The sequence below is a fragment of the Chrysemys picta genome, chromosome 2 (assembly GCF_011386835.1).
Source record: "Chrysemys picta bellii isolate R12L10 chromosome 2, ASM1138683v2, whole genome shotgun sequence".
NCBI lineage: Eukaryota > Metazoa > Chordata > Testudines > Emydidae > Chrysemys > Chrysemys picta.
In genome coordinates, this window is record NC_088792.1 from 148,882,530 (window position 1) to 148,910,176 (window position 27,647).

Below are 27,647 nucleotides of genomic sequence, written 5' to 3' on the forward strand. Positions count from 1 at the left end.
TGTTTCACCTTATCATGGGACGTGTCCTGCTTCAGTAGCCAGTTATGTGGTTGAAACAAGCTATGTGCTGGTATTTAAGAGCATGAGAACATAAGAACAGACAGACTGGGTCAGACCAAAGGTCTATCTAGCTCAGTGTCCTGTCTTCCAACACTGGCCAATGCCAGGTGCCCCAGAGGGAATGAACAGAACAGTTAACAGCAAGTGATCCATCCCGTCGCCCACTCCCAACTTCTGGCAAACAGAGGCTAGGGACACCATCCCTGCCCATCCTGGCTAATAGCCATTGATGGACCCATCCTCCATGAACTTAGCTAGTTCTTTTTTGAACCGTTATAGTCTTGGCCTTCACAACAACATCCTATGGCAAAGAGTTCCACGTGTTGACTGTGCATTGTGTGAAAAAATACTTCCTTTTGTTTGCTGCCTATTAATTTCATTTGGTGACCCTTGGCTCTTGTGTTATGAGTAAATAACACTTCCTTATTTACTTTCTCCACACCAGTCATGATTTTATAAGCCTCTATCATATCCACCCTTAGTCGTCTTTTTTCCAAACAGAAAAGTCCCAATCTTACTAATCTCTTCTCATATGGAAGGTGTTCTATACCCCTAATCATTTTTGTTGCCCTTTTCTGAACCTTTTCCAATTCCAATATATCTTTTTGAGATGGGGCGACCACATTGCATGCAGTATTCAAGATGTCGGTGTACCATGGATTTATATAGAGGCAATATGATATTGTCTGTCTTTTTATCTATCCCTTTCTTAATGATTCCCAACCTTCTGGTCGCTTTTTCGACTGCCGCTACACATTGAGAGGATGTTTTCAGAGAACTATGCACTATGACTCCAAGATGTCTTCTTGAGTAGTAACAGCAATTTAGACCCAATCATGTTGTGCGTATAGTTGGGATTATGTTTTCCAATGTGCATTACTTTGCATTTTTCAACATTGAATTTCATCTGCCATTTTGTTGCCCAGTCACCCAGTTTTGTCAGATTCCTTTGTAAGTCTTCGCAGTCTGCTTTGGATTTAACTATCTTGAGTAGTTTTGTATCATCTGCAAATTTTGCCACATTGCTGTTTACCCCTTTTTCCAGATCATTTATTAATATGTAACAGACCCCTTGGGGACACAACTATTTACCTCTCTGCATTCTGAAAACTGACCATTTATTCCTGCTCTTTATTTCCTAGCTTTTAACCAGTTCCTGATCCATGAGAGGACCTTCCCTCTTATCCCTTGAGAGCTTACTTTGCTTAAGAGCCTTTGATGAGGGACCTTGTCAAAGGCTTTTTCAAAATCTAAGTACACTATATCCACTGGATCCTCCTTGTCCACATGCTTGTTGACCCCCTCAAAGAATTCTAGTAGATTGGTGAGGCATGATTTCCCTTTACAAAACCCATATTGACTCTTTCCCAACAAATTATGTTTATCCATGTGTCTGACAATTTTCTTCTTTACTATAGTTTCAACGAGTTTGCCCGGTACTGAAGTGAGGCTTACTGGCCTGTAATTGCTGGGATCACCCCTGGAGCCCTTTTTAAAATTGGCATCACATTAGCTATCCTCCAGTCATTTAGTACAGAAGCTGATTTAAATGATAGGTTACAAACCACAGTTAGTAGTTCTGCAATTTCACATTTGAGTGCCTTCAGAATTATTGGGTGATACCATCTGGCCCTGGTGACTTATTACTGTTTAGTTTATCATTTTGTTCCAAAACTTCCTCTAATGACACCTCAATCTGGGACAGTTCTTCAGATTTGTCACCTAAAAAGAATGGCTCAGGTTTGGGAATCACCCTCATATCCTCAGTCATTAAGACTGATGCAAAGAATTCATTTAATTTCTCCGCAACAGCCTTTTTGTCCTTAAGTGATCCTTTAACATCTCGATCGTCCAGTGGCCCCACTGGTTGTTTAGCAGGCTTCTAGCTTCTGATGTACTTAAATGTTTTTTTGCTATTACTTTTTGAGTCTTTGGCTAGCTGTTCTTCACATTCTTTTTTGGCCTTCCTAATTATATTTTTACACTTCATTTGCCAGAGTTTATATTCGCTTCTATTTTCCTCACTAGGATTTGACTTCCACTTTTTAAAGGATGCCTTTTTACCTCTCACTGCTTCTTTTACTTTATTGTTCAGTCATTGTGGCACTATTTTTAGTTCTCTTACTATGTTTTTTAATTTGGGGTATACCTTTAAGTTGTTCCCCTAGTATGGTTAAAAAGTTTCCATGCAGCTTGCAGGGATTTCACTTTTGGCGCTGTACCTTTTAATTTCTGTTTAACTAACTTCCTCATTTTTGTGTAGACCCCCTTTCTCAAATCAAATGCTACCGTGTTGGGCTGCTGTGGTGTTTTTCCCACCACAGGACTGTTGCATTTAATTATATTATGGTCACTGTTGCCAAGCGGTCCAGCTAGATTCACCTCTTGGACCAGATCCTGTGGTCCACTTAGGACTAAATCAAGAATTGCCTCTCCTCTGGTGGGTTCCAGGACCAGCTGCTCCAAGAAGCAGTTATTTAAGGTGTCAAGAAACTTTATCTCTGCATCACGTTCTGAGATGACATGTACCTAGTCAATATGGGGATAATAATAATAATAGGGGATTTTAACTAAGTTTTTAATTTTTATAGCCTTTCAATCTCCCTGAGCATTTCACCATCTCAATCGCCATCTTGGTCAGGTGGTTGGTAGCATATCCCTACTGCTATATTCTTATTATTTGAGCATGGAATTAATCTATGATACAGTCTGGTTTATTTAAGATTCTATGCTTTCTTTCACATTTAGTGCCCTTCCCCCACCAGTGTGACCTGGTCTGTCCTTCCGATATATTTTGTACCCTGGTATTACTGTGTCCTATTGATTATCCTCATTCCACCAAGTTTCTGTGATGCCTATTGTGATGTTGCACTCTATATGATTTTATGAAAATATGCTAATGAGTGTGAATATAATGTAACCGGAATATGCTTCATGCAAAAGGTCTCTTGTAAGGAATCATTACGAAGCTTATAATCTACTGAGTGTGGTCATCCTATCTGTATAAATGTATCACTCTTGTATCTGAAACTAGAAATATGAAATATAACTCCAAGGTCCTATTGTTGTTATGCAAAGTGTGGGCCATTAATGATGATTTGAAATCTTGATGGCTCCCATTAACCAGGACAACTGACTGTGGATGGCTATGTTTGCTTGCAGGCCTTCCTGTGAGTCAGGCTGGGAGAAATGAAGGCTTGGGGCTTCACAGGACATGTGACCATGTCACCTGGTACTGAAATCCATCTTAAACCTGGCGCTTTTCCATTTAGAAAGGGGGAGGGGTTCCAGAGAGACAAAAGATTCCTGCCTTGTGCCAAAGCTATATAAGGGGGTGGAACAGAACAAATGGGGCTGCAATAATGAGAAATCCCCTAGTTACCACCTGAGCTGGAACAAGGGCAGTACCAGGAGAAAGGGTTGTGCCCAGACTAGGAAGGCATCCAGTCTGTGATAGAAGCTTATTGGAACATCTCTGAGGGTGAGATTTCATCTGTAATCACTTTCTTACTGTATTAGGCATAGACTCATGTGTTTTATTTTATTTTGCTTGGTAATTCACTTTGTTCTGTCTGTTATTACTTGGAACCACTTAAATCCTACTTTTTGTATTTAATTGTGGCAAATTGCCGGCACTACTATGATGGGTCTCACGCTTTCTCTTCTTGAGGGGGTTAGGGCACAGTTTCTTGCCCCTGAACTGGGATATTAACTGCCCCACTAGTGTCCTAGAGGAGGGGAGTGGAGACAGAGGGACCCAGGTCCACCCTCTACTCTGGGTCCCAGCCCAGGGGCCCTAGGGATAGCAGTAAACCACTTGAACTAACAGTTCCTTCCCCTGGGCTACTTCCCTCTCCTGCCCTTCAGCTTGTGGCTGTGGGGCTTCCTGCCCTCCCTCTACACAAGCCAGGTATCCCTTTACCTAGGGTCTTGGTCTTCTTATCCCACCACAGCACTTCTCCAAACTTACCTCTACTTCCCTCCAAACTATTCTCTGCTCCAACACCAATCCTCTCTGCTTCAACTCCTTCCCCTGTCTGATTGAAGCAGGGGTTTTTTATCAGGTGACTGACTTCAGGTGCTCTAATTGGCTTCAGGTGCTCTAATTAATCTATAGCAAACTTTCTTCCCTCTACAGGGAATAAGGCTCCCTTCTAACCCTCTCCTGCTGCCCTCTGGCCATGCTGTATCACATTCATAAAATAACTTTTAAATTATTATTTAATCCAGAGTATGTATTAATACCTGGGGGGGAGAACAGCTGTGCATATCTCTGGTCTTCCTGAGTAGCCCCGCCCCCTGGTTAAGCAGGGAGAACTGGAAGTCCTGGTACAGTCAAGGAATTATGATGTGATTGGAATAACAGAGACTTGGTGGGATAACTCACATGACTGGAGTATTGTCATGTGTGAATATAAACTGTTCAAGAAGGTCAGGCAGGGCAGAAAAGATGGGGGAATTACACTGTATGTAAAAAGAACAGGAGTACTTGTGGCACCTTAGTGGGCTGCAGTCCACGAAAGCTTATGCTCTAATAAATTTGTTAATCTCTAAGGTGCCACAATTACTCCTGTTCTTTTTGCGGATACAGACTAACACGGCTGCTACTCTGAAAACTGTATGTAAGAGAGGAGTATGACTGCTCAGAGCTCCGGTATGAAACTGCAGAAAAACCTGAGAGTCTCTGGATTAAGTTTAGAAGTGTGAGCAACAAGGGTGATGTCATGATGGGAGTCTGCTATAGACCACCAAACCAGGGGGATGAGATGGACGAGGCTTTCTTCCGGCAACTAACAGAAGTTACTAGATCGCAGGCCCTGGTTCTCATGGGAGACTTAAATCACCCTGATATCTGCTGGGAGAGCAATACAGCAGTGCACAGACAATCCAGGAAATTTTTGGAAAGTGTAGGGGACAATTTCCTGGTGCAAGTGCTGGAGGAACCAACTAGGGGCAGAGCTCTTCTTAATCTGCTGCTTACAAACCGTGAAGAATTAGTGGAAAGCAGTGGACGTGTTATTCCTTGACTTTAGCAAAGCTTTTTTTACGGTCTCCCACAGTATTCTTGCCAGCAAGTTAAAGAAGTATGGGCTGGATGAATGGACTAAAAAAGGTGGATAAAAAGCTAGCTAGATCGTCGGGCTCAACGGGTAGTGATCAATGGCTCCATGTCTAGTTGGCAGCCAGTATCAAGCGGAGTGCCCCAAGGGTCGGTCCTTGGTCCGGTTTTGTTCAATATGTTCATTAATGATCTGGAGGATGGCATGGATTGCACCCTCAGCAAGTTTGCAGATGACACTAAACTGGGAGGAGTGGTAGATACATTGGAGGGTAGGTATGGGATACAGAGGGACCTAGACAAATTAGAGGATTGGGCCAAAAGAAACCTGATGAGGTTCAACAAGGACAAGTGCAGAGTCCTGCACTTAGGACAGAAGAATCCCATGCACTGCTACAGACTAAGGACCGAATGGCTAGGCAGCAGTTCTGCAGAAAAGGACCTAGGGGTTACAGTGAACAAGAAGCTGGATATGAGTCGACAGTGTACCCTTGTTGTCAAGAAGGCTAACGACATTTTGGACTGTATAAGTAGGGCATTGCCAGCAGATCAAGGGACGTGATCATTCCCCTCTATTCGACATTGGTGAGGCCTCATCTGGAGTACTGTGTCCAGTTTTGGGGCCCCACACTACAAGAAGGATGTGGAAAAATTGGAAAGAGTCCAGCAGAGGGGAACAAAAATGATTAGGGGGCTGGAGCACATAACTTATGAGGAGAGGCTGAGGGAACTGGGATTGTTTAGTCTGCAGAGGAGAAGAATGCGAGGGGATTTGATAGCTGCTTTCAACTACCTGAAAGGGGGTTCCAAAGAGGATGGATCTAGACTGTTCTCAGTGGTACCAGATGACAGAAGAAGGAGTAATGGTCTCAAGTTGCAGTGGAAGAGGTTTAGGTTGGATATCAGGAAAAATGTTTTCACTAGGAGGGTGGTGAAGCACTGGAATGGGTTACCTAGGGAGGTGGTGGAATCTCCTTCCTTAGAGGTTTTTAAGGCCTGGCTTGACAAATCCCTGGCTGGGATGATTTAGTTGGGGATTGGTCCTGCTTTGAACAGGAGGTTGGACTAGATGACCTCCTGAGGACCCTTCCAACCCTGATATTCTATGATTCTAAGGGTTGATGGGTGCTAAAGGGCTTAGGGATCAAAGCCTCGTTAAGAAGAAGCTCTCAGCCTTTCCTAGCAGGCCGCTAGGCTCAGCCCACCCATAGGCGCCAACTTTTCCCAGAGCCGGTGGGTGCTCGCGCCCCTGTCAGTGGCCCGAATCCACCCTTTCCCTGCCCCCATTCCAACGCTTTCCCCAAAGTCCCTGCCTCCTCCCTCTCCCTATTGGACCCCTTCCCCAAATCCCCGCCCCAACCCCACCTCTTCCCCGAATGCTCTGTGTTCCCCCTCTTCCCCCCTCCCTCCCAGTCCTTGCCACGTGAAACAGCTGTTTCGCAGTGCAAGCGCTGGGAGCAAGGGAGAAAAAGCGGGCACACAGCGTGCTCAGGGGAGTAGCAGAGGTGGAGGAGCTGGCGTGGGGGGCAGGGCGGGGAGCTGCCGGTGGGTGCACAGCACCCACCAATTTTTCCCCATGGGTGCTCCAGCCCTGGGCTCCAGCCCATGGAGCACCCATGGAGTCAGCACCTATAAGCCCACCCCAAACAAACAGACCACACGGTATATTTCAGTCAAGCACACCACAAACACACACACTACTGAGAACACACTTACCTGACGGGTCCCGCAATCGCTCCTCCTTCACCTGGAGAACTCCCTCGCAAAACTCCCGTTACCCGCCCCTGGTCACTAGCTCCAATCAATCCGGAAAACAAATACCCCAGGATGCCCAGAAGATGCTGTTATTTCAGTCCCCTCCCTGGCTCACTAAAACAATCGGTGATAAAAATGGCACAAACACAGTCGGGCTGATGATGGCGGTGGGGAAAGCATCCTAGACCCATCGTTCAAAAAGGGGCTCTAGTAGTATTGCCAAAAAACAGCTGGGGCAGGGGAGACATGTATCATGGCCTGGTGGGGGTGGGGGGGCTGTGTCTGCGCGGTGGCCCCGTGGCTCGCTGGGGGGTGTGTGTCTGGGCAGGGGCACCATGGCTCGTGGGGGCTGTGTTTGGGTGCGAGCACCGTGGCTGGCTGGGGGGGGGCTGTGTCTGGGTGGGGACCCGTGGCTCGCTGGGGGGGGGGGGGTGGTGTCTGGGCAGGGGCACCATGGCTCGGTGGGGGGGGGGGGGGGGCTGTGTCTGGGTGGGGACCCGTGGCTGGGGGGAGGGCTGTGTCGGGGGGGGCGTGGCTCGGGGGGGGGGGGGGGCACCACGGCGCGGGTGTCTCTGGCCCGTTGCCCCGGCCCGCAGCTCCCCAAGCGCTGCCCGTGGGGTCCCGCCGTGCCCGGCTCTGCCAACTCCGCTCCGGGCGGGGAAAGTTCCATCCTCCGGGTTGTCTCAACACCGCCGGCTCCGCTCCGGGATTCCTGCTTCCGGGTCTTGTGGGAGCGGAGCATGCGCAATGCGCGGGGGCGGCCGGGCGGCTGAGGCTGCGGCGAGGCCTAGTGAAACGCCGAGAGCCCGGGGCGCGGATCCCTCCGCGCGGTGAGTGAGTCCCGCCTCGTCCCCCGCAGTTACCCCCGTACCCCCGCCCTGCTCCCCAGCCCCTCCACCCCTACCCAGTCCCCCCGCCCCCTGCTCTGCTCCGCAGCCCCCCGCTCCCACTGCCCCCCACCTAGTCCCCCCACCCTGCCCCCAGCGCCCCCCGCCCCCACCTAGTCCCCTCCCACTGCCCCCCGCCCCCCCAGCCAGTCCCCCCCGCCCCCTGCTCTGCTCCGCAGCACCCTCGCCCTTACCTAGTCCCCCGCACTGGCCCCTGCCCTGCCTCCCGCCCCATCTAGTCCCCCCTGCCCTGCCCACCACCCCTCCCGCCCCTACCTAGTCCCCCCCGCCCCCCTGCTCTGCTCCCCAGCCCCCCGCTCCCCCTGGCCCCTGCCCCCCACCTAGTCCCCCAACCCAGCCCCCAGCGCCCCCCGCCCCCACCTAGTCCCCTCCCACTGCCCCCCCGACCCCCAGCCAGTCCCTCCCGCCCCCTGCTCTGCTCCCCAGCACCCTCGCCCGTACCTAGTCCCCCGCACTGCCCCCTGCCCTGCCTCCCGCCCCATCTAGTCCCCCCGTCCCCCTGCTCTGTTCCCCAGCCCCCCGCTCCCACTGCCCCCTGCCCCCAGCGCCCCCCGCCCCCTCCTAGTCCCCTCCCACTGCCCCCCGCCCCCCCACCTAGTCCCGCCCTGACCCCAGCTCCCTAGTGCCCCCGCCCTGTCCCCCATTCCCCTTGCCCCCCAGCACCCTTGTACCCAGCATCCCCCCCGCTCCTCTTGCCCCGGGGGCGGGGAGGCTGGTTGCCTGCCTGCGTGGGTGTTGCAGCAGGGGGTCAGGCTCTGGGGGGCATTAAGGAGGGATTTGGGAGGGGGCGGTGCCAGATGCTTTGCCCGCAGGATATCGGAAGGGGCACGAGGATACTGGCTTGTTTGGCTGGGGGTGTTATGGGGCTGGAGCTGGATGCAATAACGTGCCATTGGGGTGTCTGTCTCCTGGGGTCTGGTGAGGGAGTGGCTGCTATTCCTGGGCATGGCTTTGTCATCTGTGTTGGGGACGGGGCAATACAGCAAGGGCCATTTCCCCACAGTGTGTTTACCTCCCTCTTCCATGTTGTCCCACAGCAAGGTGGGCAGGATGAGGAGCCGGAAGAAGCATTTACATTGGTGCTAGAAGTGGGGACGCCCCAGAAGACATGTCGTTCCGAGGCAGCGAGCGGGACTTCCAGACTTCAGCCAGGAGGATGGGAACTTCGTTGCTCTTCCAGCTCTCTGTCCATGAGAGAGAGCTGGACCTGGTCTTCTTGGACCACAGCTATGCCAAGCCATGGAGTGCCCACCCCGACGCTAGCAGTGCCCGGCCTACTCGGATGCTCTTTGTCACCCCCAGGAGGCACCAAGACAGCACCATGTGAGCATAGCCTTTTCTGGTGCTACTGAGTTGGTTGGGTTTGGGTCCACGTGTACCTTAGATATTCCTTCCCTGTGCTCTGATGGTTCACTCATTGCTTTCTTTGTCTGTTTTCAAGGTGCTTTTTAACACATTAGGTAACACATGTTGAAACCCCAGTCTAAGAATATAAGAACGGCCATACTGGGTCAGACCAAAGGTCCAGCTAGCCCTGTATCCTGTCTACTGACAGTGACCAATGCCAGGTGCCACAGAGGGAATGAAGCGAATAGAGAATCATCAAGTGTTCCATCCCCTGTTGCCCATTCCCAGCTTCTGACAAACAGAAGCTAAGGGATACCATCCCTGCCCATCCTGGCTAATAGTCATTGATGGACCTATCCTCCATGAGTTTATCTAGTTCTTTTTTGAACCCTGTTATAGTCTTGGCCTTCACAACCGCCTCTGGCAAAGAGTTCACTGGTTAACTGTGCGTTGTGTGAAGAAATACTTCCTTTTGTTTGTTTGTTATAAGCTTGCTGCCTATTAATTTCATTTGGTGACCCCTAGTTCTTGTATTATGACACTTCCTTATTTACTTTCTCCATACCAGTCATTATTTTATAGCCCTCTATCATATCCCCCTTTAGTTGTCTCTTTTCTAAGCTGAAAAGTCCCAATCTTATTAATCTCTCCTTATATGGAAGCCGTTCCATATCCCTAATCATTTTTGTTGACCTTTTCTGAACCTTTTCCAATTCCAATATATCTTTTTTGAGATGGGGCGACCACATCTGCACGCAGTATTCCAGATGTGGGCGTACCATGGATTTATATAGAGGCAATATGATATTTTCTGTTTTATTATCTATCCCTTTCTTAATGATGCCCAACAGTCTGTTTGCTTTTTTGACTGCCGCTGCACATTGAGTGCATGTTTTCAGAGAATTATCCACAGTTACTCCAAGATCTCTTTCTTGAGTCGTAAGAGCTAATTTACACCCTATCATATTGTATGTATGGTTGGGATTATGCTTTCCAATGTGCAGTACTTTGCATTAAGCAACATTGAATTTCATCTGACAATTGTCTAGACAGTTCAAAACAAAAAGTCACTTTGGAATTTAATTCAGTAAAAAAACAAACTTAAAAAGGTTGAAATAGAAATGAAACAGTTCAAAATTGTACATATATTCTGAGGCCAGAGAGATCATTATGATCGTCTGGTCTGACCTCCTGTATAACACAGGAAAGAGCACTTTCTCAAAGTAATTCCTGGAGCAGATCTTTTAGAAAATCATCCAATCTTGATTTAAAAATGGTTGGTGGTGGAGAATCCACCATGATCTTTGGCAAATTGTTCTATGATCAATTACTCTCTTTTTTTTTTTTTTAAATTATGTCTTCTTTCCAGTCTGAAATTATCTAGTTTCTGCTTCCAGCCATTGGATTGTGTAGGACCTTTCTCTGCTACATCAGTGATTTTCAATCTTTTTTTCATTTGCGGGCCCCTAAAAAATTTCAAATGAAGATGCGGACCCATTTGGAAATCTTAGACATATTCTGCGGCCTCTCAGGGGTCTGCGGACCACAGGTTGAAAACAACTGTGCTACACTGATGAGCCCATTATCAAATATTTATTCCCCACGTAGGTACTTGTAGACCAGTAGTTCTCAAACTTTTGTACTGGTGACCCCTTTCTCACAGCAAGCCTCTGAGCGTGACCCCTCTTATAAATTAAAAACACTTTTTTTTATATTTAACACTATTATAAATGCTGGAGTTGAAGCGGGGTTACGAGGTGGAGGCTGACAGCTCACGACCCCCACGTAATAATCTCGTGACCCCGAAAGGGGTTGCAACCTCCAGTTTGAGATCCCATTATAGACTGTAATCAAGTCACCCTTTAATCTTCTCTTTGTTATACTAAACAGATTGAGCTCCTTGATGTCTCACTATGAAGCAGGTTTCTAATCCTTTAATCATTCTCATGACTCTTCTCTGAACCCTCTCCAATTTATCAACACCCTTCTTGAATTGTGGGCAGCAGAACTGGACAAAGTATTCCAGCGGTGGTCGTACCAGTGCCTAATAGAGGTGAAATTACCTCTCTACTCCTTCTCCAGATACTGAAATTAAACGTTTCAATTGACTCAATCTGAAACTTTTTTGCATTTTCAATCCATGTAAATTTTCAAGATTTTGACATTTAACCTAGATTCAGGATGGGAACATTTTTCAAAATCTCGAAAATTCTCCTGGGTCAGGAAAACTGTTTCCTGCCCACCTCTGATGCTAACATCACGCTTTTAAATTCTGGTCCAGATAAGGCCTGAAACGCTCATGAAGTCCGGTGAAAGCCTAGAGATCTGCTTCGTAAGGCCTTGGCTACACTTGAGAGTTACAGCGCAATAAAGCTGCCCCCAGCGCTGTAACTTACTCCCTGTCCACACTGGCAAGGCATTTGCAGCGCTGTATCTCCATGGCTACAGCGCTGCAGGTACTCCACCTCCCTGAGAGGAATAACAGCTGCTGCGGAGTGGCTGAGATGCTGGTGCTCCAGTGTAAACTGAGAGTAACCTTATTATGCAGTGATTGACTTTCGGAAACTCCCCATAATCCTTTTAAGTGAAGCTTCCTCTCTTTGTTTTGTTGTGAGCTCCAGGAGCTGCTTATCAAAAAAACAAACACAGCTACTGTTTGCTGTGAATGAGTAGATGCAGGCAGGGGGGCTCCCTTTGGAACGCCCACAGCTAATGTTTGCTAGAAGAGAGAGACGCCCGCGGGAGGGAGAGGGGGGTCCGTTTGGGGGAGTGGCTGCTTATCTGGTCTGTGAGGAAAAAAACAAACAGCTGCTGTTTGCTTTCAGTGAGTGAGAGGGGGTGGAGGAGGGAGAGGGGTCGGAACTTGCAAGGCAGGGTGTGTGTCCGGATTCCAAAAACCCATTCTCTCTCCCCCCACGCTCTCTGTCACACTCCACCCTATCCCCCCCCCCCTTTTGAAAAGCACGTTGCAGCCACTTGAACGCTGGGATAGCTGCCCATAATGCACCGCTCCCAATGCCGCTGCAAATGTGGCCACGACAGTGCGCTGGCAGCTGTCAATGTGGACAGACTGCAGCGCTTTCCCTACTCAGCTGTACGAAGACAGGTTTAACTCACAGCGCTGTACAGCTGCAAGTATAGCCAAGGCCTAAGTGCTTAAAGTACAATGGCTTAGGCCTGGTCCCCACTAGCCCCCACTTCGGACTAAGGTACGCAAATTCAGCTACGTTAATAACGTAGCTGAATTCGAAGTACCTTAGTCCGAACTTACCGCGGGTCCAGACGCGGCAGGAAGGCTCCCCCATCGATGCCGCGTACTCCTCTCGGCGAGCTGGAGTACTGGCGTCGACGGCGAGCACTTCCGGGATCGATCCCAGAACATCGATTGCCTGCCGCCGGACCCTCCGGTAAGTGAAGACGTACCCTTTGTCTTGACTAGAGTTTTAGAAGCTGTTAATTAGATCAAGCTAGTTAACTTGAGCTAACATCACATCTCTAAATCCTAGTTTAAACAAAACCTTTAGGGAGGGACTGGGTGTGAGCTAATAAACTCGCAGACCTGGTGTACACTACAGAATGTCACCATGTCTGAACATGATTGCTGGGCTTGGTAGCTAGCCAGTGCTGAATGCATTTTAGAAGTCAGCGTGTGCAGCAGGTCAGACTGCCTTCAGCTGATTGTGACATGGTGGGTCCTTCACTGTCTTCAGCAGCATATGCGCTCACATGATTGTTGATGACCAGAGTTAGAAAGAGTAAAATTTCCAAGTGCAGACCAGGCCTCCGCACATCCCTCCAAAAGGTTGGGGGGTTGGTATTTCTCAAAAGGTGATGGGACCACTGGAGCAGTCATGGGATAAGAGAAGGGGATGTTTTATTTTTGTTGCCTATATTTTGCAACCTAATGTGTCCCCTCTCTTATTTTCCTTTATTGTTTTATGTATTTTCCCTTTGTGATGCTGGAACTGTTTCCTATGTGTATGTGAGGGATGGGTGGATGGAATAAAAGAATCAAGGTCGGCCTGATTATGTTATAGTCATCAAATGGGGGTGTTTCTAGTGCGGTTCTGCAGGAATTGGTTTTCTGCCTGATGCTGTTAAATATATTATCAATGATCTGGAAGTAAATGTAAAATCACTGCTCCCGGTGCGATGCTGTGGCCAAAGGGCTAACGCGATCCTTGGCTGTGTGCACAGTACAGTAGAGAGAAGGAGCAAGGAGGTGATTCGTCTCTCTGTATACAGCATGGGTGAGACTGGAATGCTGCATCCAGTTCTAGTATTTATATTATTACAGGGATGTTGAAAAATCAGAGAAGGTGCAGAAAAGAGCCACAGAAAATGTTCAGGGTCTGGAGAAAATACCTAATGGGGAGAGTGAAAGAGCTTAATCTTATCAACAAGAAAATTGAGAGGTGACATTATCATCATCATCAATTCCTTCATGAGGGGGGAGGAAAAAACACCAGGTACTAAAGGCCTCTTTAATCTAGTGCAGAAAGGCAGAAGAACCACCAATGGCTGGAAGCTGAGGTCAGACAAATTCAAATTAGAAACAAGGCACAAATTTTAACGGTGAGGTTGATTAACCATTGAACAAACTACCATGGGAAATGATGGATTTTCCATCTCCTAAAGTCTTCAAATCAAGACAGGATGTGCTTTAGTCAAATTCAAATTAATGGGCTTAATTTAGGAGTAACTGGGTGAAATTCTCTGGCCTGTGGTCAGATGAGATGATCTAATGGTCCCTTTTGGTCTTAAACTCTGAATCTGTGAATACAGATACCACTGGAGGGCTCCCCAGATGATGCAGGGGTCACAGAGCCCTGATCATGTGTGAGATAAATTTACTTGCCGGAAGTGATGCAACTTATCTAGGAAAACAGGGGGGATGTTTTCTCCTCAGCTGCTCTATGGTGCAGTAACTTCTGCAGAGTCTCTGCTACTACTTGAGCTGAAGAGTAAAGCATCAGATATAGGCATTTCAGTTAAACAAATAAACGCCCCCAAGAAAGCTCAGTAATTTGTATTTCAAACAAAATGGCTCAGCTATAAACAATGGTTAAAACTTGCAAGATTGAAAAGTGTTTTAACCATTGTTTATACCTGAGCCATTTTGTTTGAATTCCTTCCCCCCTCTACTCATCCCATTATCCACCCACATACCTTAGCCAATATAATCCAGCATGGACCAAATAAAATCACCATGGCTAAACAGCAGAGTAAAAGAGGCTATTAGAGGCAAAAAGGCCTTTAAAAATTGGAAGTCAGATCCTACTGAGGAAAGTAGAAAGCAGCATAAACTCTGGCAAGTAAGAGTATGTCTTCACTACTGGCCGGATGCAGCGATCGATCCAGTGGGGATTGATTTATCACGTCTAGTCTAGATTCGATAAATCGATCCCCGAGCGCTCTTCCGTGGACTCCTGTACTCAAGCTCAGCGAGAGGTGCAGGCAGAGTCGACGGGGGAGCGGCAGCAGTTGACTCACCATAGTGAAGACACCGCGATAAGTCGATCTAAGTACTTTAACTTCAGCTACATTATTCATAGCTTCTGCCCGCCCCCCAGTGTAGACCAGGCCTAAGTGTAAAAGTATAATTAGGCAGGGCAAAAAAAGACTTTAAAGAGCAACTTGCAAAAGACACATTTTTTTTTTTTAAGTACATCAGAAACAGGAAGCCTGCCAAACATTTAGTGGGGCCACTGGACAATCAAGATGCTAAAGGAGCACTCAAGAAAGACAAGGTCATTGCAAACACGTTAAATGAATTCTTTGCATCGGTCTTCACTGCAGAGGATATGAAGGAGATTCCCATACCGGAGCCATTCTTTTTAGGTGACAGATTTGAGGAACTGTCCCAGATTGAGCTGTCAGTAGAACAAATTGATGAATGAAATAGTAAGAAGTCACCAGGACCAGATCCTATTCACCCAAGAATTCTGAAGGCACTCTCATATGAAATTGCAGAACTACTTTTTGAATGTAACATATCACTTAAATCAGCCTCTGTACCAGATGACTGGAGGATAGCTACTGTAATCCCGATTATTAAAAGAGGCTCCAGACGCAGTCCTGACAATTACAGGGCCGGAAAGCCTAACTTCAGCACGAGGCAAACTGGTTGAAACTTTAGTAAAGAACAGAATTATCAGACATGTTCATGAAACAGTATGTTGGGGAAAAGTCAACACGGCTTTTGTAAAGGGAGATCATGCATAACCAATCTTTGAATACTTTTCGGGGGTCAGCAAGCATCTGAACAAGGGTGATTCAGCTGATATAGTGTACTTGGATTTTCAGAAAGCCTTTAGCAAGTTCCCACACCAAAGGCTTTTAAGCAAAGTAAGCAGTCAAGGGGTAAAAGGGAAGGTCCTTTTCTGGATCAGTAACTGGCTAAAAGATAGGAAACAAAGAGTAGGAATAAATGGTCACTTTTCACAATGGAGACAGGTAAATAGTGGTGTCCCTCAGGGATCTGTACTGGGACATGTGCTGTGCAGCATATTCATAAATGATCTGAAACAGGGGTAAACAGTGAGGTGGCAAAGATTGCAGACGATACAAAATTATTCAAGATTAAGCCCAAAACTGACTGTGAAGAGTTCCAAAGGGATATCACAAAACTGGGTGACTGGGCTACAAAATGGCAGATGAAATGCAGTGTTGATAAGGGCGAAGTAATGCACATTGGAAAAATAATCCCAACTATACTTACAAAATGATGGGGTCTAAATTAGCTGTTGCCACTCGAGAGAGATTTGGGGGTCATTGTGGATACTTCTCTGGAAATATCCAGTCAATGTGCAACGGCAATCAAAAAAGCTAACAATGTTTGGAACCATTAGGAAAGGTAGAGATAATAAGACAGAAAATATCATGCCACTAGAGAAATCCATTGTATATCCACATCTTGAATACTGGGTGCAGTTCTGGTTGCCCCATTGGCAAAAGTACAGAAAAGGGCAACAAAAATGATTAGGGGTGTGGAACAACATCCATATGAGGAGAGATTCAAAAGACTGGGACAGATCATCTTAGAAAAGAGACGACTAAGGGGAGAGGGGATACAATAGAGGTCTATAAAATCATATATGGTGTGGAGACCGTGAATAGAGAAGTGTTATGTACACTGTCTCATAACACAAAAACTAGAGGTCATCCAGTGAAATCAATGGGCAGGAGATTAAAACAAAAGGAAGTACTTCTTCACACAATGGACAGTTCACCTGTGGAACTCATTGCCAGGGGATTCTGTGAAGGCCAAAAATTTAACTGGATCCAAAAAAGAATTAGACTAATTTGTGAAGGGTAGGTCCATTAATGACTATTAGCCGAGATGGTCAGAGATGCAACCCTATGCTCTGCGTGTCCCTAAACTCCTGACTGCCAGAAGCTGGGAGTGGACGACAGGGGATGGATTGTTCGATAAATTGCCCTGTTCTGTTCATTCCCTCTGAACCATTTGGCACTGGCCACCATCGGAAGACAGACTATTTGTTAGGTGGACCTTAGGTCTGATCCAGTATACCTGTACTTATGTTCTTAAACTGTATGTGAGCCGTGTTACCAAACTGCTACCACCTCAGGCCATTGAAGGCCCCAGTGGGGCTATGAAATCTGCAAGCATGGACCCCTGCATGTATGGCGTCCTGCTGACTTGTTTGGAACGTCATGAAGACACACAGGTGTGTGCTACAGGATCTGTGCCTACGACCAGGGCTGGTGCTTCCACTAGGCAACCCTAGGCGGTCGCCTAGGGCGGCAGGATTTGGAGGGCGGCATTTTGCTGCCCTCGGCGTAAATTCGGCGGCAGGGGGTCCTTCCGCTCCAGGTCTTAGGAGGAAATTCGGCATCGGGTCCTTCACTTGCTCCGGGACTCGCCGCCGAAGTGCCCCGAAGACGCAGAGCGGAAGGACCCCTGCTGCCGAATGCTCAGAGGAGGAGCGTTGACGCCTAGGGCGGCAAAAACCATGCCATCACTCCTGCATACGACTGAAGTGGGTTGGGAGACACAGACTCATAGAATATCAGGGTTGAAAGGGACCTCAGGAGGTCATCTAGTCCAACCCCCTGCTCAAAGCAGGACCAATCCCCAACTAAATCATCCCAGCCAGGGCTTTGTCAAGCCCGACCTTAAAAACCTCTAAGAAAGGAGATTCCACCACCTCCCTAGGAAACCCCTTCCAGTGCTTCACCACCCTCCTAGTGAAAACATTTTTCCTGATATCCAACCTAAACCTCTTCCACTGCAACTTGAGACCATTACTCCTTCTTCTGTCATCTGGTACCTCTGAGAACAGTCTAGATCCATCCTCTTTGGAACCCCCTTTCAGGTAGTTGAAAGCAGCTATCAAATCCCCCCTCATTCTTCTCTTCTGCAGACTAAACAATCCCAGTTCCCTCAGCCTCTCCTCATAAGTCATGTGCTCCAGGCCCCTAATAATTTTTGTTGCCCTCCGCTGGACTCTTTCCAATTTTTCCACATCCTTCTTGTAGTGTGGGGCCCCAAAACTGGACACAGTACTCCAGATGAGGCCTCACCAATGTCGAATAGAGGGGAATGATCACGTCCCTTGATCTGCTGGCAATGCCCCTACTTATACAGCCCAAAATGCAGTTCGCCTTCTTGGCAACAAGGGCACACTGTCGACTCATATCCAGCTTCTCGTCCACTGTAACCCCTAGGTCCTTTTCTGCAGAACTGCTGCCTAGCCATTCGGTCCCTAGTCTGTAGCAGTGCATGGGATTTTTCCGTCCTAAGTGCAGGCCTCTACACTTGTCCTTGTTGAACCTCATCAGATTTCTTTTGTCCCAATCCCCTAATTTGTCTAGGTCCCTCTGTATCCTATCCCTACCCTCCAACGTATCTACCACTCTTCCCAGTTTAGTGTCATCTGCAGACTTGCTGAGGGTGCAGTCCACGCCATTATCCAGATCATCAATGAAGATATTGAACAAAACCGGCCCCAGGACTGACCCTTGGGGCACGTCGCTTGATACCGGCTGCCAACTAGACATGGAGCCATTGATCACTATCTTATAGTCCATTCGTCCAGCCCATACTTCTTTAACTTGCCTGCAGGAATACTGTGGGAGACCGTATCAAAAGCTTTGCTAAAGTCAAGGAATAACATGTCCACTGCTTTCCCCACATCGACAGAGCCAGTTATCTCATCATAGAAGGCAATTAGGTTAGTCAGGCATGACTTGCCCTTGGTGAATCCATGCTGACTGTTCCTGATCACTTTCCTCTCCTCGAAGTGCTTCACAATTGATTCCTTGAGGATCTGCTCCATGATTTTTCCAGGGACTGAGGTGAGGCTGACTGGCCTGTAGTCCTCGGATCCTCCTCCTTCACTTTTTTAAAGATGGGCACTACATTAGCCTTTTTCTAGTCATCCAGGACCTCCCCCGATCGCCGTGAGTTTTCAAAGATAATGGCCAATGGCTCTGCAATCACATCCACCAACTCCTTTAGCACCCTCGGATGCAGCGCATCCGGCCCCATGAGCTTGTGCTCATCCAGCTTTTCTAAATAGTCCTGAACCACTTTTTACTCCACAGAGGGCTGCTCACCTCCTCCCCGTACTGTGCTGCCCAGTGCAGTAGTCTGGGAGCTGACCTTGTTCATGAAGACAGAGGCAAAAAAAGCATTGAGTACATTAGCTTTTTCCACATCCTGTCATTAGGTTGCCTCCCCCATTCAGTTAGGGGCCCACACTTTTCTTGACCACCTTCTTGTTGCTAACATACCTGGTGAAACCCTTCTTGTTACTCTTAACATCCCTTGCTAGCTGCAACTCCAAGTGTGATTTGGCGTTCCTGATTTCACTCCTGCATACCTTGGCAATATTTTCATACTCCACCCCTGTCCACCTTGTCATTTGTCCAAGCTTCCACTTCTTGTAAGCTTCTTTTTTGAGTTGAAGATCAGCAAGGATTTCACTGTTAAGCTAAGCTGATTGCCTGCCATATTTACTATTCTTTCTACACATTGGGATGGTTTGTTCCTGCAACCTCAATAAGGATTCTTTAAAATACAGCCAGCTCTCCTGGACTCCTTTCCCCCTCATGTTATTCTCCCAGGGGATCCTGCCCATCAGTTCCCTGAGGGAGTCAGTCTGCTTTTCTGAAGTCCAGGATCTGTATTCTTCTGCTCTCCTTTCTTCCTTGTGTCAGGATCCTGAACTCGACCATCTCATGGTCACTGCCTCTGAGGTTCCCATCCACTTTTGCTTCCCCTACTAATTCTTCCCTGTTTGTGAGCAGTAGGTCAAGAAGAGCTCTGCCCCTAGTTGGTTCCTCCAGCACTTGCACCAGGAAATTGTCCCCTACACTTTCCAAAAACTTCCTGGATTGTCTGTGCACTGCTGTATTGCTCTCTCAGCAGATATCAGGGTGATTGAAGTCCCCCATGAGAACCAGGGCCTGTGATCTAGTAACTTCTGTTAGTTGCCTGAAGAAAGCCTCGTCCACCTCATCCCCCTGGTCTGGTGGTCTATAGCAGACTCCCACCACGACATCACTCTTGTTGCTCACATTTCTAAACTTAAATCAGAGACTCTCAGGTTTTTCTGCAGTTTCATACTGGAGGTCTGAGCAGTCAGACTGCTCTCTTACATACAATGCAACTCTCCCACCTTTTCTGCCCTGCCTGTCCTTCCTGAACAGTTTACATCCATCCATGACAATACTCCAGTCATGTGAGTTATCCCACCAAGTCTCTGTTATTCCAATCACATCATAATTTCTTGACTGTGCCAGGACTTCCAGTTCTCCCTGCTTGTTTCCCAGTCTTCTTGCATTTGTGTATAGGCACTTAAAATGACTCGCTGATCGTCCTGCTTTCTCAGTATGAGGCAGGAGTCCTCCCCTCTTGCGCTCTCCTGCTCGTGCTTCCTCCTGGTATCCCACTTCCCCACTTAGGGCTTTGGTCTCCTTCCCCCGGGTGAACCTAGTTTAAAGCCCTCCTCACTAGGTTAGCCAGGCTGCTTGCAAAGATGCTCTTCCCTCTCTTCATTAGGTGGAGCCCATCTCTTCCTCGCAATCCTTCTTCTTGGAACATCATCCAATGGTCAAAGAATCCAAAACCTTCTCTCCGACACCACCTGCGTAGCCATTCGTTGACTTCCACGATTCGATGGTCTCTACCCGGGCCTTTTCCTTCCACAGGGAGGATGGACAAGAACACCACTTGTGCCTCAAACTCCTTTATCCTTCTTTCCGGAGCCACATAGTCTGCAGTGATCCGCTCAAGGTCATTCTAGGCAGTATCATTGGTGCCCACGTGGAGAAGCAGAAAGGGGTAGCGAGCTGAGATCTTGATGAGTTTTGGCAGTCTCTCTGTCACATCATGAATCCTAGCTCCTGGCCAGCAGCACACATCTCGGTTTTCCCGGTCGGGACGGCAGATGACTCAGTCCCCCTTAGGAGGGAGTCCCTGACCACCACCACCCGCCTCCTTCTCTTGGGAGCAGTGGTCGTGGAACCCCCATCCCTAGGACAGTGCATCTCATGCCTTCCAATCGGTGGAGTCTCCTTCTGCTCCCTTCCCTCAGATGTATCATCTAGTCCACTCTCCGCATTAGTATCTGTGGAGAGAACATGATAATGGTTGCTCACCTGTATCTGCATTGCTGGTACATGGATACTCCTCTTTCTTCTTCTGGAGGTCACATGCTGCCAATTTTCTTCACCATCCTTCTGTCCCCGCTGCGCAGCCTGCTGTGATTCTTCAGAATGTTGTGCCCGTAGAAGCATATTCTGATGTCTGTCCGGGAAATCTTCATTTTCTCTTATGCAATGCAGGGTTGATACTTGTTTCTCCAGACCTTGAACCTTCTCTTCCAATATGGAGACCAGCTTGCACTTTGTACAGAGAAAGTCGCTTCTGTCCTATGGAAGAAAGACAAACATGGCACATCCTGTGCAGGTCACAACAGCTGATCGCTCACTGTCCATATTACCTTCCCTCTAAGAGCTTCCTCAGCTGTTGCAGTAACTACTCACAGAAGCCCGCAAGATGAAAGCCTCAGTGGGCTCTCCGCAGGCAAACTCCCTCTATTAGCCTCCGCTGTTCGCCGCTCAGCTGGTTCGCAACTGGCTGCCTTTTTATAACAGTCAGGCCCACACATGGTTAAAACCTGATTCAGGGCTTATCAGCACTACAAATTGCAAGTAACCTTGTCAGGAGACAATCATGTTGTTAGATGACATTTCATTTTGTAGCGTAGCCTGGCCCCAAGACAGAGGTTTCGGGTGCAGAATACGGTTACAAATACAATGAAAAACAGCACGGTTCCATCTTCTGCTCCAGTGGCAGCAGCTTCAAAGGCTGTGTCTCAGCCATGGTCAGATACTGATTTGGAGCTTGTGTGAGACGAAGGATGAAATAAGCTTGAAGGAGCCTTATGCTTTCAGACAGGTAGGCACAGGTGTGCTGTCTCTGTTCCATCTTGCCCAGGCAGGTACCTGTAACTCAGTGCAGTGTCAAGTATCAGAGGGGTAGCCGTGTTAGTCTGAATCTGTAAAAAGCAACAGAGGGTCCTGTGGCACCTCAGTGCAGTGTGTTTCCAGTTCCTGTTTTGTGTTGAGAAACCTGCTGCTCTAAGGCTGCTGTGATAGGGCAGGGTCCTGTTCTCTGAAATCCCAGCTCTCCTTTCAGTGAGGTGGATATCCCCATCGATGTGGAAACCGTCACACCCACGCCTGTCCCGCTCTACGACAACCAGAAAGCGCGCAGTGTGATGAACGAGTGTGAGCGCCACGTCATCTTTGCCCGTACGGATGCCGATGCCCCTCCTCCACCTGATGACTGGGAGGAGCACATGAACAGGTAACATGGCTGGGATGCTGTTGGGGGTATTTGTGCTGCAGTTCTTACTGAGAGGCTGTTAGCTGGGAAGAGGAATAAAGTAAGTAACGTGGAAATGACAGGTTTCAGAGTAGCAGCCGTGTTAGTCTGTATCCGCAAAAAGAACAGGAGTCCTTGTGGCACCTTAGAGACTAACACATTTATTTGAGCATAAGCTTTTGTGGGCTACAGCCCACTTCATCAGATGCATAGAATGGAACACACGAAAGATGATATTTATACATACAGAGAACATGAAAAGATGGGAGTAGCCGTACCAACTGTAAGAGGCCAATCAATTGAGATGAGCTATCATCAGCAGGAGAGAGAAAAAAACCTTTGAAGTGATAATTGAGATGACCCATAGAAGGTGTGAGGATATTTTAACATACTTTAAGATGAGGAAATAGATTCAATTAGTGTAATGACCCAACCATTCCCAGTCTCTGTTCAAACCTAAGTTAATTGTATCTAATTTACGTATTAATTCAAGTTCAGCAGTCTCTCTCTGGAGTCTGTTTTTGAAGTTTTTTTTGTTGCAAAATTGCCACCTTCAGGTCTTTCACTGAGTGGTTAGAGAGACTGAAGTGTTCTCCCACTGGTTTTTGAATGTTACGATTCCTGATATTATATTTGTGTCCATTTATTCTTTTGCGTAGAGACTGTCCAGTTTGGCCACTGTACATGGCAGAGGGGCATTGCTGGCACATGCTGGCATAGATCACGTTGGTAGATGTGCAGGTGAATGAGCTCCTGATGGCATGGCTGATGTGATTAGGTCCTATGATGGTGTCACTTGAATAGATATGTGGACAGAGTTGGCATTGGGCTTTGTTGCAAGGATAGGTTCCTGGGTTAGTGTTTATGTTGTATGGTGTGCAGTTGCTGATGAGTATTTGCTTCAGGTTGGGGGGCTGTCTGTAAGCGAGGACTGGTCTGTCTCCCAAGGTCTGTGAGAGTGAGGGATCATCTTTCAGGATAGGTTTGTAGATCCTTGATGCGCTGGAGTGGTTTTCGTTGGGGGCTGAAGGTGACGGTTAGTGGCGTTCTGTTACTTTCTTTGTTGGGCCTGTCCTGTAGTAGGTGACTTCTGGATACTCTTCTGGCTCTGTCAGTCTGTTTCCTCACTTCAGCAGGTGGGTATTGTAGTTTTAAGAATGCTTGATAGAGATCTCGTAGGTGTTTGTCTCTGTCTGAGGGATTGGAGCAAATGTGGTTGTATCGTAGAGCTTGGCTGTAGACAATGGTTCGTGTGGTGTGTCCTGGATGAAAGCTGGAGGCATGTAGGTAAGTATAGCAGTCAGTAGGTTATGGTATAGGGTGGTGGAAATGGTAGTACGTAGAGGCAGCGATCTAGTGGTCACAGCAGAAGATTGGGATTCAGGAATCCTCTTGTTGGTTGTATTTCACTAGCGTAGAGAGCCTCAGCAGAGGTTGGGACTTCACAGTGCCAGGCACTGTGCATACAGATAAGAGAGGGTCCCTACCCCAAGAAGTCTACAGTCAATACAAAGGGTGGGAGGGGAAACTGAGGCAGGGGTGAAATGACTTGCCCAGGTTCCCATAGCATGTCAGTGGCAGAGCTAGGAAGAGAATCCAAGTCTCCTGACTCTGTCCATGCCCTATCCACTGGTCCATGATGTCTCTGGGTTCTATATCAGGAGGTAGCCGTGTTAGTCTGTATCCGCAAAAACAACAAGGAGTCCGATGACACCTTAAAGACTAACAGATTTATTTGGGCATAAGTTTTCATGGGTAAAATGAAGAAGTGGGTTTTTTACCCACGAAAGCTTATGCCCAAATAAATCTGTTAGTCTTTAAGGGGCCATCGGACTCCTTGTTGTTTTTCTGGGTTCTATGCTTGCCTGGGTGAATTAATGTTTGTAGAGTGTTTTGAGGTCCTGATGCAAAAAAAGCTATAAAAGGACAAAGCATTATTTATTTGCAGACATGAAGCTGACTCGCATTCTCACTTAAAACCAATGACTTTTCTGTAATGTTGTCTTGTGCGATACAAGATGGGTAGATCACAGACCTAGGCTGTGGTTAAAGAGTTTATTCTGTAATATGCATTGGACAGCAGGCCTTTTCTCACTTTTGCATTGGGATTGTGTATATGCAGTGATTGGCAGTGAGTTTTTTGCAGGATGAGGGCCTTGGTTTGGTTTTTTGATTTGTTTTAATGTGTCTAGACATGCACTGTTCCTCTTTAGGTGGCTTTTCACATCCTTCTAGGCTTTATTTATTTAATCTTATTAAGTTCAGATTTCTAGAAATATATTTCCCAGAATTCCCAGTAATTTGAGACTTCAGTTCCTTTATAAACTGTGGAACTTTCACTTATTTAATTGCACAGATGTTCAAAGGAATGTGTTATCCAGCTGTTAATTTTACAACGACATATGAGCCTCTGAAGTCGACATCTGTAGAAAGGCTGCAGTTGCTCATAGGCTAGCCACTTCCTGGGGCTTTAGTTACCAGTCTTAATAAATGGATTTTCTGTCCTCCTCCTCCCTCCCCCTTCCCCCGCCCCCCCAGTAAGCCTTGTTAATTCTTGTGGCTTTCTAAACTTCAAGTATCACACTTGCCCTGAATTTTGCATACAAGTACAACTGGATCAGATACTGCTTGTTTCTCACTTGCATGAGAGTTCACATTGGTCCAAGCTCCCTTCCCTTTTTTCCTCAGTCAGTCTTCAATCAAGCAAAATATTCCTAGGAAGAGCTTTCAGTTGCCTCTCTATATGTGCTAGCCATCAGTCTCCTTTACAGAGGCCTTTCTCTTCAGAACTTCTGAAGACTGTCTGTAGTCTGAAGCAGGCACTCTTCTGTTCTGTGTAAGATACTGTACATCAATTTCGCGTCTGCATGTGTATTGTGGACTGCAGTCTGGAGCTCGTAACTGTGTTTCTTCTTAAAACATTGTTTGTAAATGCTTTTTATGTCTGAGTGCTTTGTTTATTAGGAAGGAAAGGTGATCTTTTGTCTAAGGAATGGGGTTAGAAATCAGCTAGAATGCAGGTCACCCATCTATCTGTGGGCTTTTGTCCCCTGTTGTGTAATATCTGAGTGCCTCTTGACACCTTTGTGAGACAGAGGAGCTGGGGCATAGCATGTGAGTTGGCCAAGATCACACAGGAAGTCTGTGACAGAGCTGAGAATTGAATTCAGGTCTTCTGAGTCCCAGGTCTAGGTTGGTTAGGGGTGTGAAACAAACTAACTCACTGGTGACATAACTATGCCAACAATACCCCAGTGGAAACTCAGCTATGCCAGTGGCAGAGGGCTTCTGTTATCATGGCTAATGTCATTTGGGGAGGTGGTGTTCCTGGGCCAGCAGAAAACCTCCTTCTGCTGTGTATGCCCTTGGGGCTATGCTGACATAGGCTGTGTAGTGGAGACATAGCCCTAGCGTGTTCCTGGCTTACCACTGACTTGCCCACAGCGCTGAGGTCATGAGTGAGATCCTCCTTGCAAACCGAGGGAAATCTGCCTGTAAAGAGAAAGGTGGCACTTCTGATCATCCACAAGACTTGAGCGTGACTATCTGGACATTCAGGCCCCTCTGATGATAGATGCACGGGTCGCTTTCATGTAAGGTGAATGGTATTTTCTCAGTCTGCATTGCCCAGCTCATATATGTAGCCAAAACCATAATACAGTTTAGAGACAAGGATTATTTATTGTGAGACATGGGATCTGAGCACATGACTGGGAGCCATTAACTCCTGGGTGCTAAAAGCTGATAGATCAACTGCACTGTCTTACTTACCTGCGTTGTTTTAAGAGATAGGAGTAAAAAAATGTAAACCCTTTATATCCTGTCTAAACTACTCTCTTGGTTTTCCTTTCAGGTCGGGTTGGACGATGGCCCAGAACAAGCTATTTAATAAGATCCTTAAAGCCCTGCAATCTGACAGGCTGGCCCGCTTGGCCAATGAAGGGGTAAGATCTTTCTTCCCCCATCCCCTCTCCTTCAAGCTGCAGCAGCTGCATTGCCTCCTTATGCACCCAATCCTTCCTGGCAGTGGAGATGAAACATGTAGGACAGTCTGGCTCCTCGGCTCTTACAACCTCCTCCATGAGCAGGTTTATGGCTTTGATATGGACTAGAATGTGGTCTTCGGTGGGAGAAGGATTGGCCCATGCTCACTCGCCAGAGGAACAGAGGCTGTAGCAGCAAATTTTGCCCTGGTGGATTTTGTATGGTCCTGGCACACTCACTTTCCTTATGCCCAGGTGGTCTGCTTCCCTTGTTTTTAGGCTTGCAATGAGCCAGTGCTGAGGAGGATAGCAGTGGACAAATGCGCCCGGCGGGTCCGCCAAGCTCTGGCCAGTGTGAACTGGGACACCAAGCTGATCCAATGGCTTCACACCACGCTGGTGGAGACGCTCAGTTTACCTATGTTGGCTGCTTACCTGGATGCTTTGCAGACACTTAAGGGAAAGGTGATAAACACAATGAGTTCTGGAATGTACTTTGCTTTCACTTAATACCACTTTCTCTTCAAACAGTTCATTCAAGGGAAGCTGATGGGACATTGATCTCCTTTCTGGGCGACTGGGGGAAAAGTAGCCTCTTTGCCCCTGTTCTTCTTCCCTTTTCCCCACTGCACTAGCTTGGGGGAGCTTTTGCCTTGAGGATTAGGAGGGAGGACTCCTGGTTTTTCTGTGGCAGTAGTGGGTGATCTTCAGCATGTCACTTAGCCTCTCTGTCTTGGTTGCCCTATCAAGAGAGTGAGGAAAGGAGAGGCCACTAGCCTGGGACTTGGGAGAGGCTGGGTCAGCTCCTTGCTCTGACACAGGCTTCCTGTGTAACCCGGGCAAATCCCTTAGCTTCTGTGTGCCTCAGTTTCCCTCTGTACTATGGGGATAACGGCTCTGCCCTGCCATAAGAGGGGTTGGGAGAATAAATACAGCTTAGCATGAGGGGCACCCAGTTATCTTAGATAGATAGATTTGTAAAAGAGGGCTAATACTTTACAGGGAGGTTGTAAACAATTGACAAACAATTAAGTTTGTAAAGCCCATGGAGCTCCTGGGACGAGAGTTATTGTAGACGGGCAACATATTAGTTTCTAAACTTTTATTGAAGTGATTCAGAGAAATACAGGGGACTTAGGAGGTGCTGTGCTAGGACTCAGGGGACCTGGGCTCTGCCACTGGTCTGCTGGGTATCCTTGGGCAAGTCACCTCACACCTCTGTGCCTCAATTTCTCCATAGATAAAATGGGAGTAATGATACTGAGCTAGTTTGGGAAGTGCTTTATATCAATGGATTGAAAATCGTGAGTTCAGAGCTAGGTAGGGGTGATGGTGGTAGTAGTAGTAGTATTCAGTACCCTTTTTTTGTGGTTTGTATGCAAGAGGCACATGCCACCGTTAAATGTTATTGGCAAACAGAAGACTCTTAGGAAAGGTACTACAGGAATGTTGTTTATTATTAAAATGAGTCTAGACCAAACTTCGTTAATTGATCTTTTTCTCTCAATTTAAGTAGAATTGTGTATTTTATTTGTTTGGCTAAGCACTTTCAGTACAATGTTCCCATCCCACGAAGCCAGGGTGAATCGGTACACTACAGCTGTACTTTTGCATAGCATCCGTCCTACAAACTAACTCCCCAGATGGCTAAATACAATAAATATTAGCGCTGCAGA

At 47.3% G+C, this 27,647-nt stretch overlaps 2 protein-coding genes across 15 annotated transcripts in view; one reads left to right on the forward strand and one right to left on the reverse strand.

The window, feature by feature from the left end:
* FER1L5 (fer-1 like family member 5) overlaps positions 1–4,422 on the reverse strand; it is a 97,278-nt gene extending 92,856 nt beyond the window's left edge. Inside the window, 1 exon segment of the mRNA XM_065582458.1 lies at positions 4,031–4,422. The gene's annotated coding sequence lies outside the window, so the exon portion shown is untranslated.
* Positions 4,423–7,565: 3,143 nt separating this feature from the next.
* Positions 7,566–27,647, forward strand: part of KANSL3 (KAT8 regulatory NSL complex subunit 3) — a 125,411-nt gene continuing 105,329 nt past the window's right edge. For all 14 annotated transcript variants that reach the window (XR_010598585.1, XM_065584317.1, XM_065584319.1 and 11 more), the window contains exons 1-5: positions 7,566–7,704; positions 8,820–9,105; positions 21,800–21,970; positions 25,842–25,932; positions 26,251–26,436. Coding sequence is in view for 13 of the 14 variants with exons in the window: in XM_065584317.1 (XP_065440389.1) it covers positions 8,891–9,105; positions 21,800–21,970; positions 25,842–25,932; positions 26,251–26,436 (663 nt within the window). In the remaining variant the exon portion in view is untranslated. The remainder of the gene's footprint in view (positions 7,705–8,819; positions 9,106–21,799; positions 21,971–25,841; positions 25,933–26,250; positions 26,437–27,647) is intronic.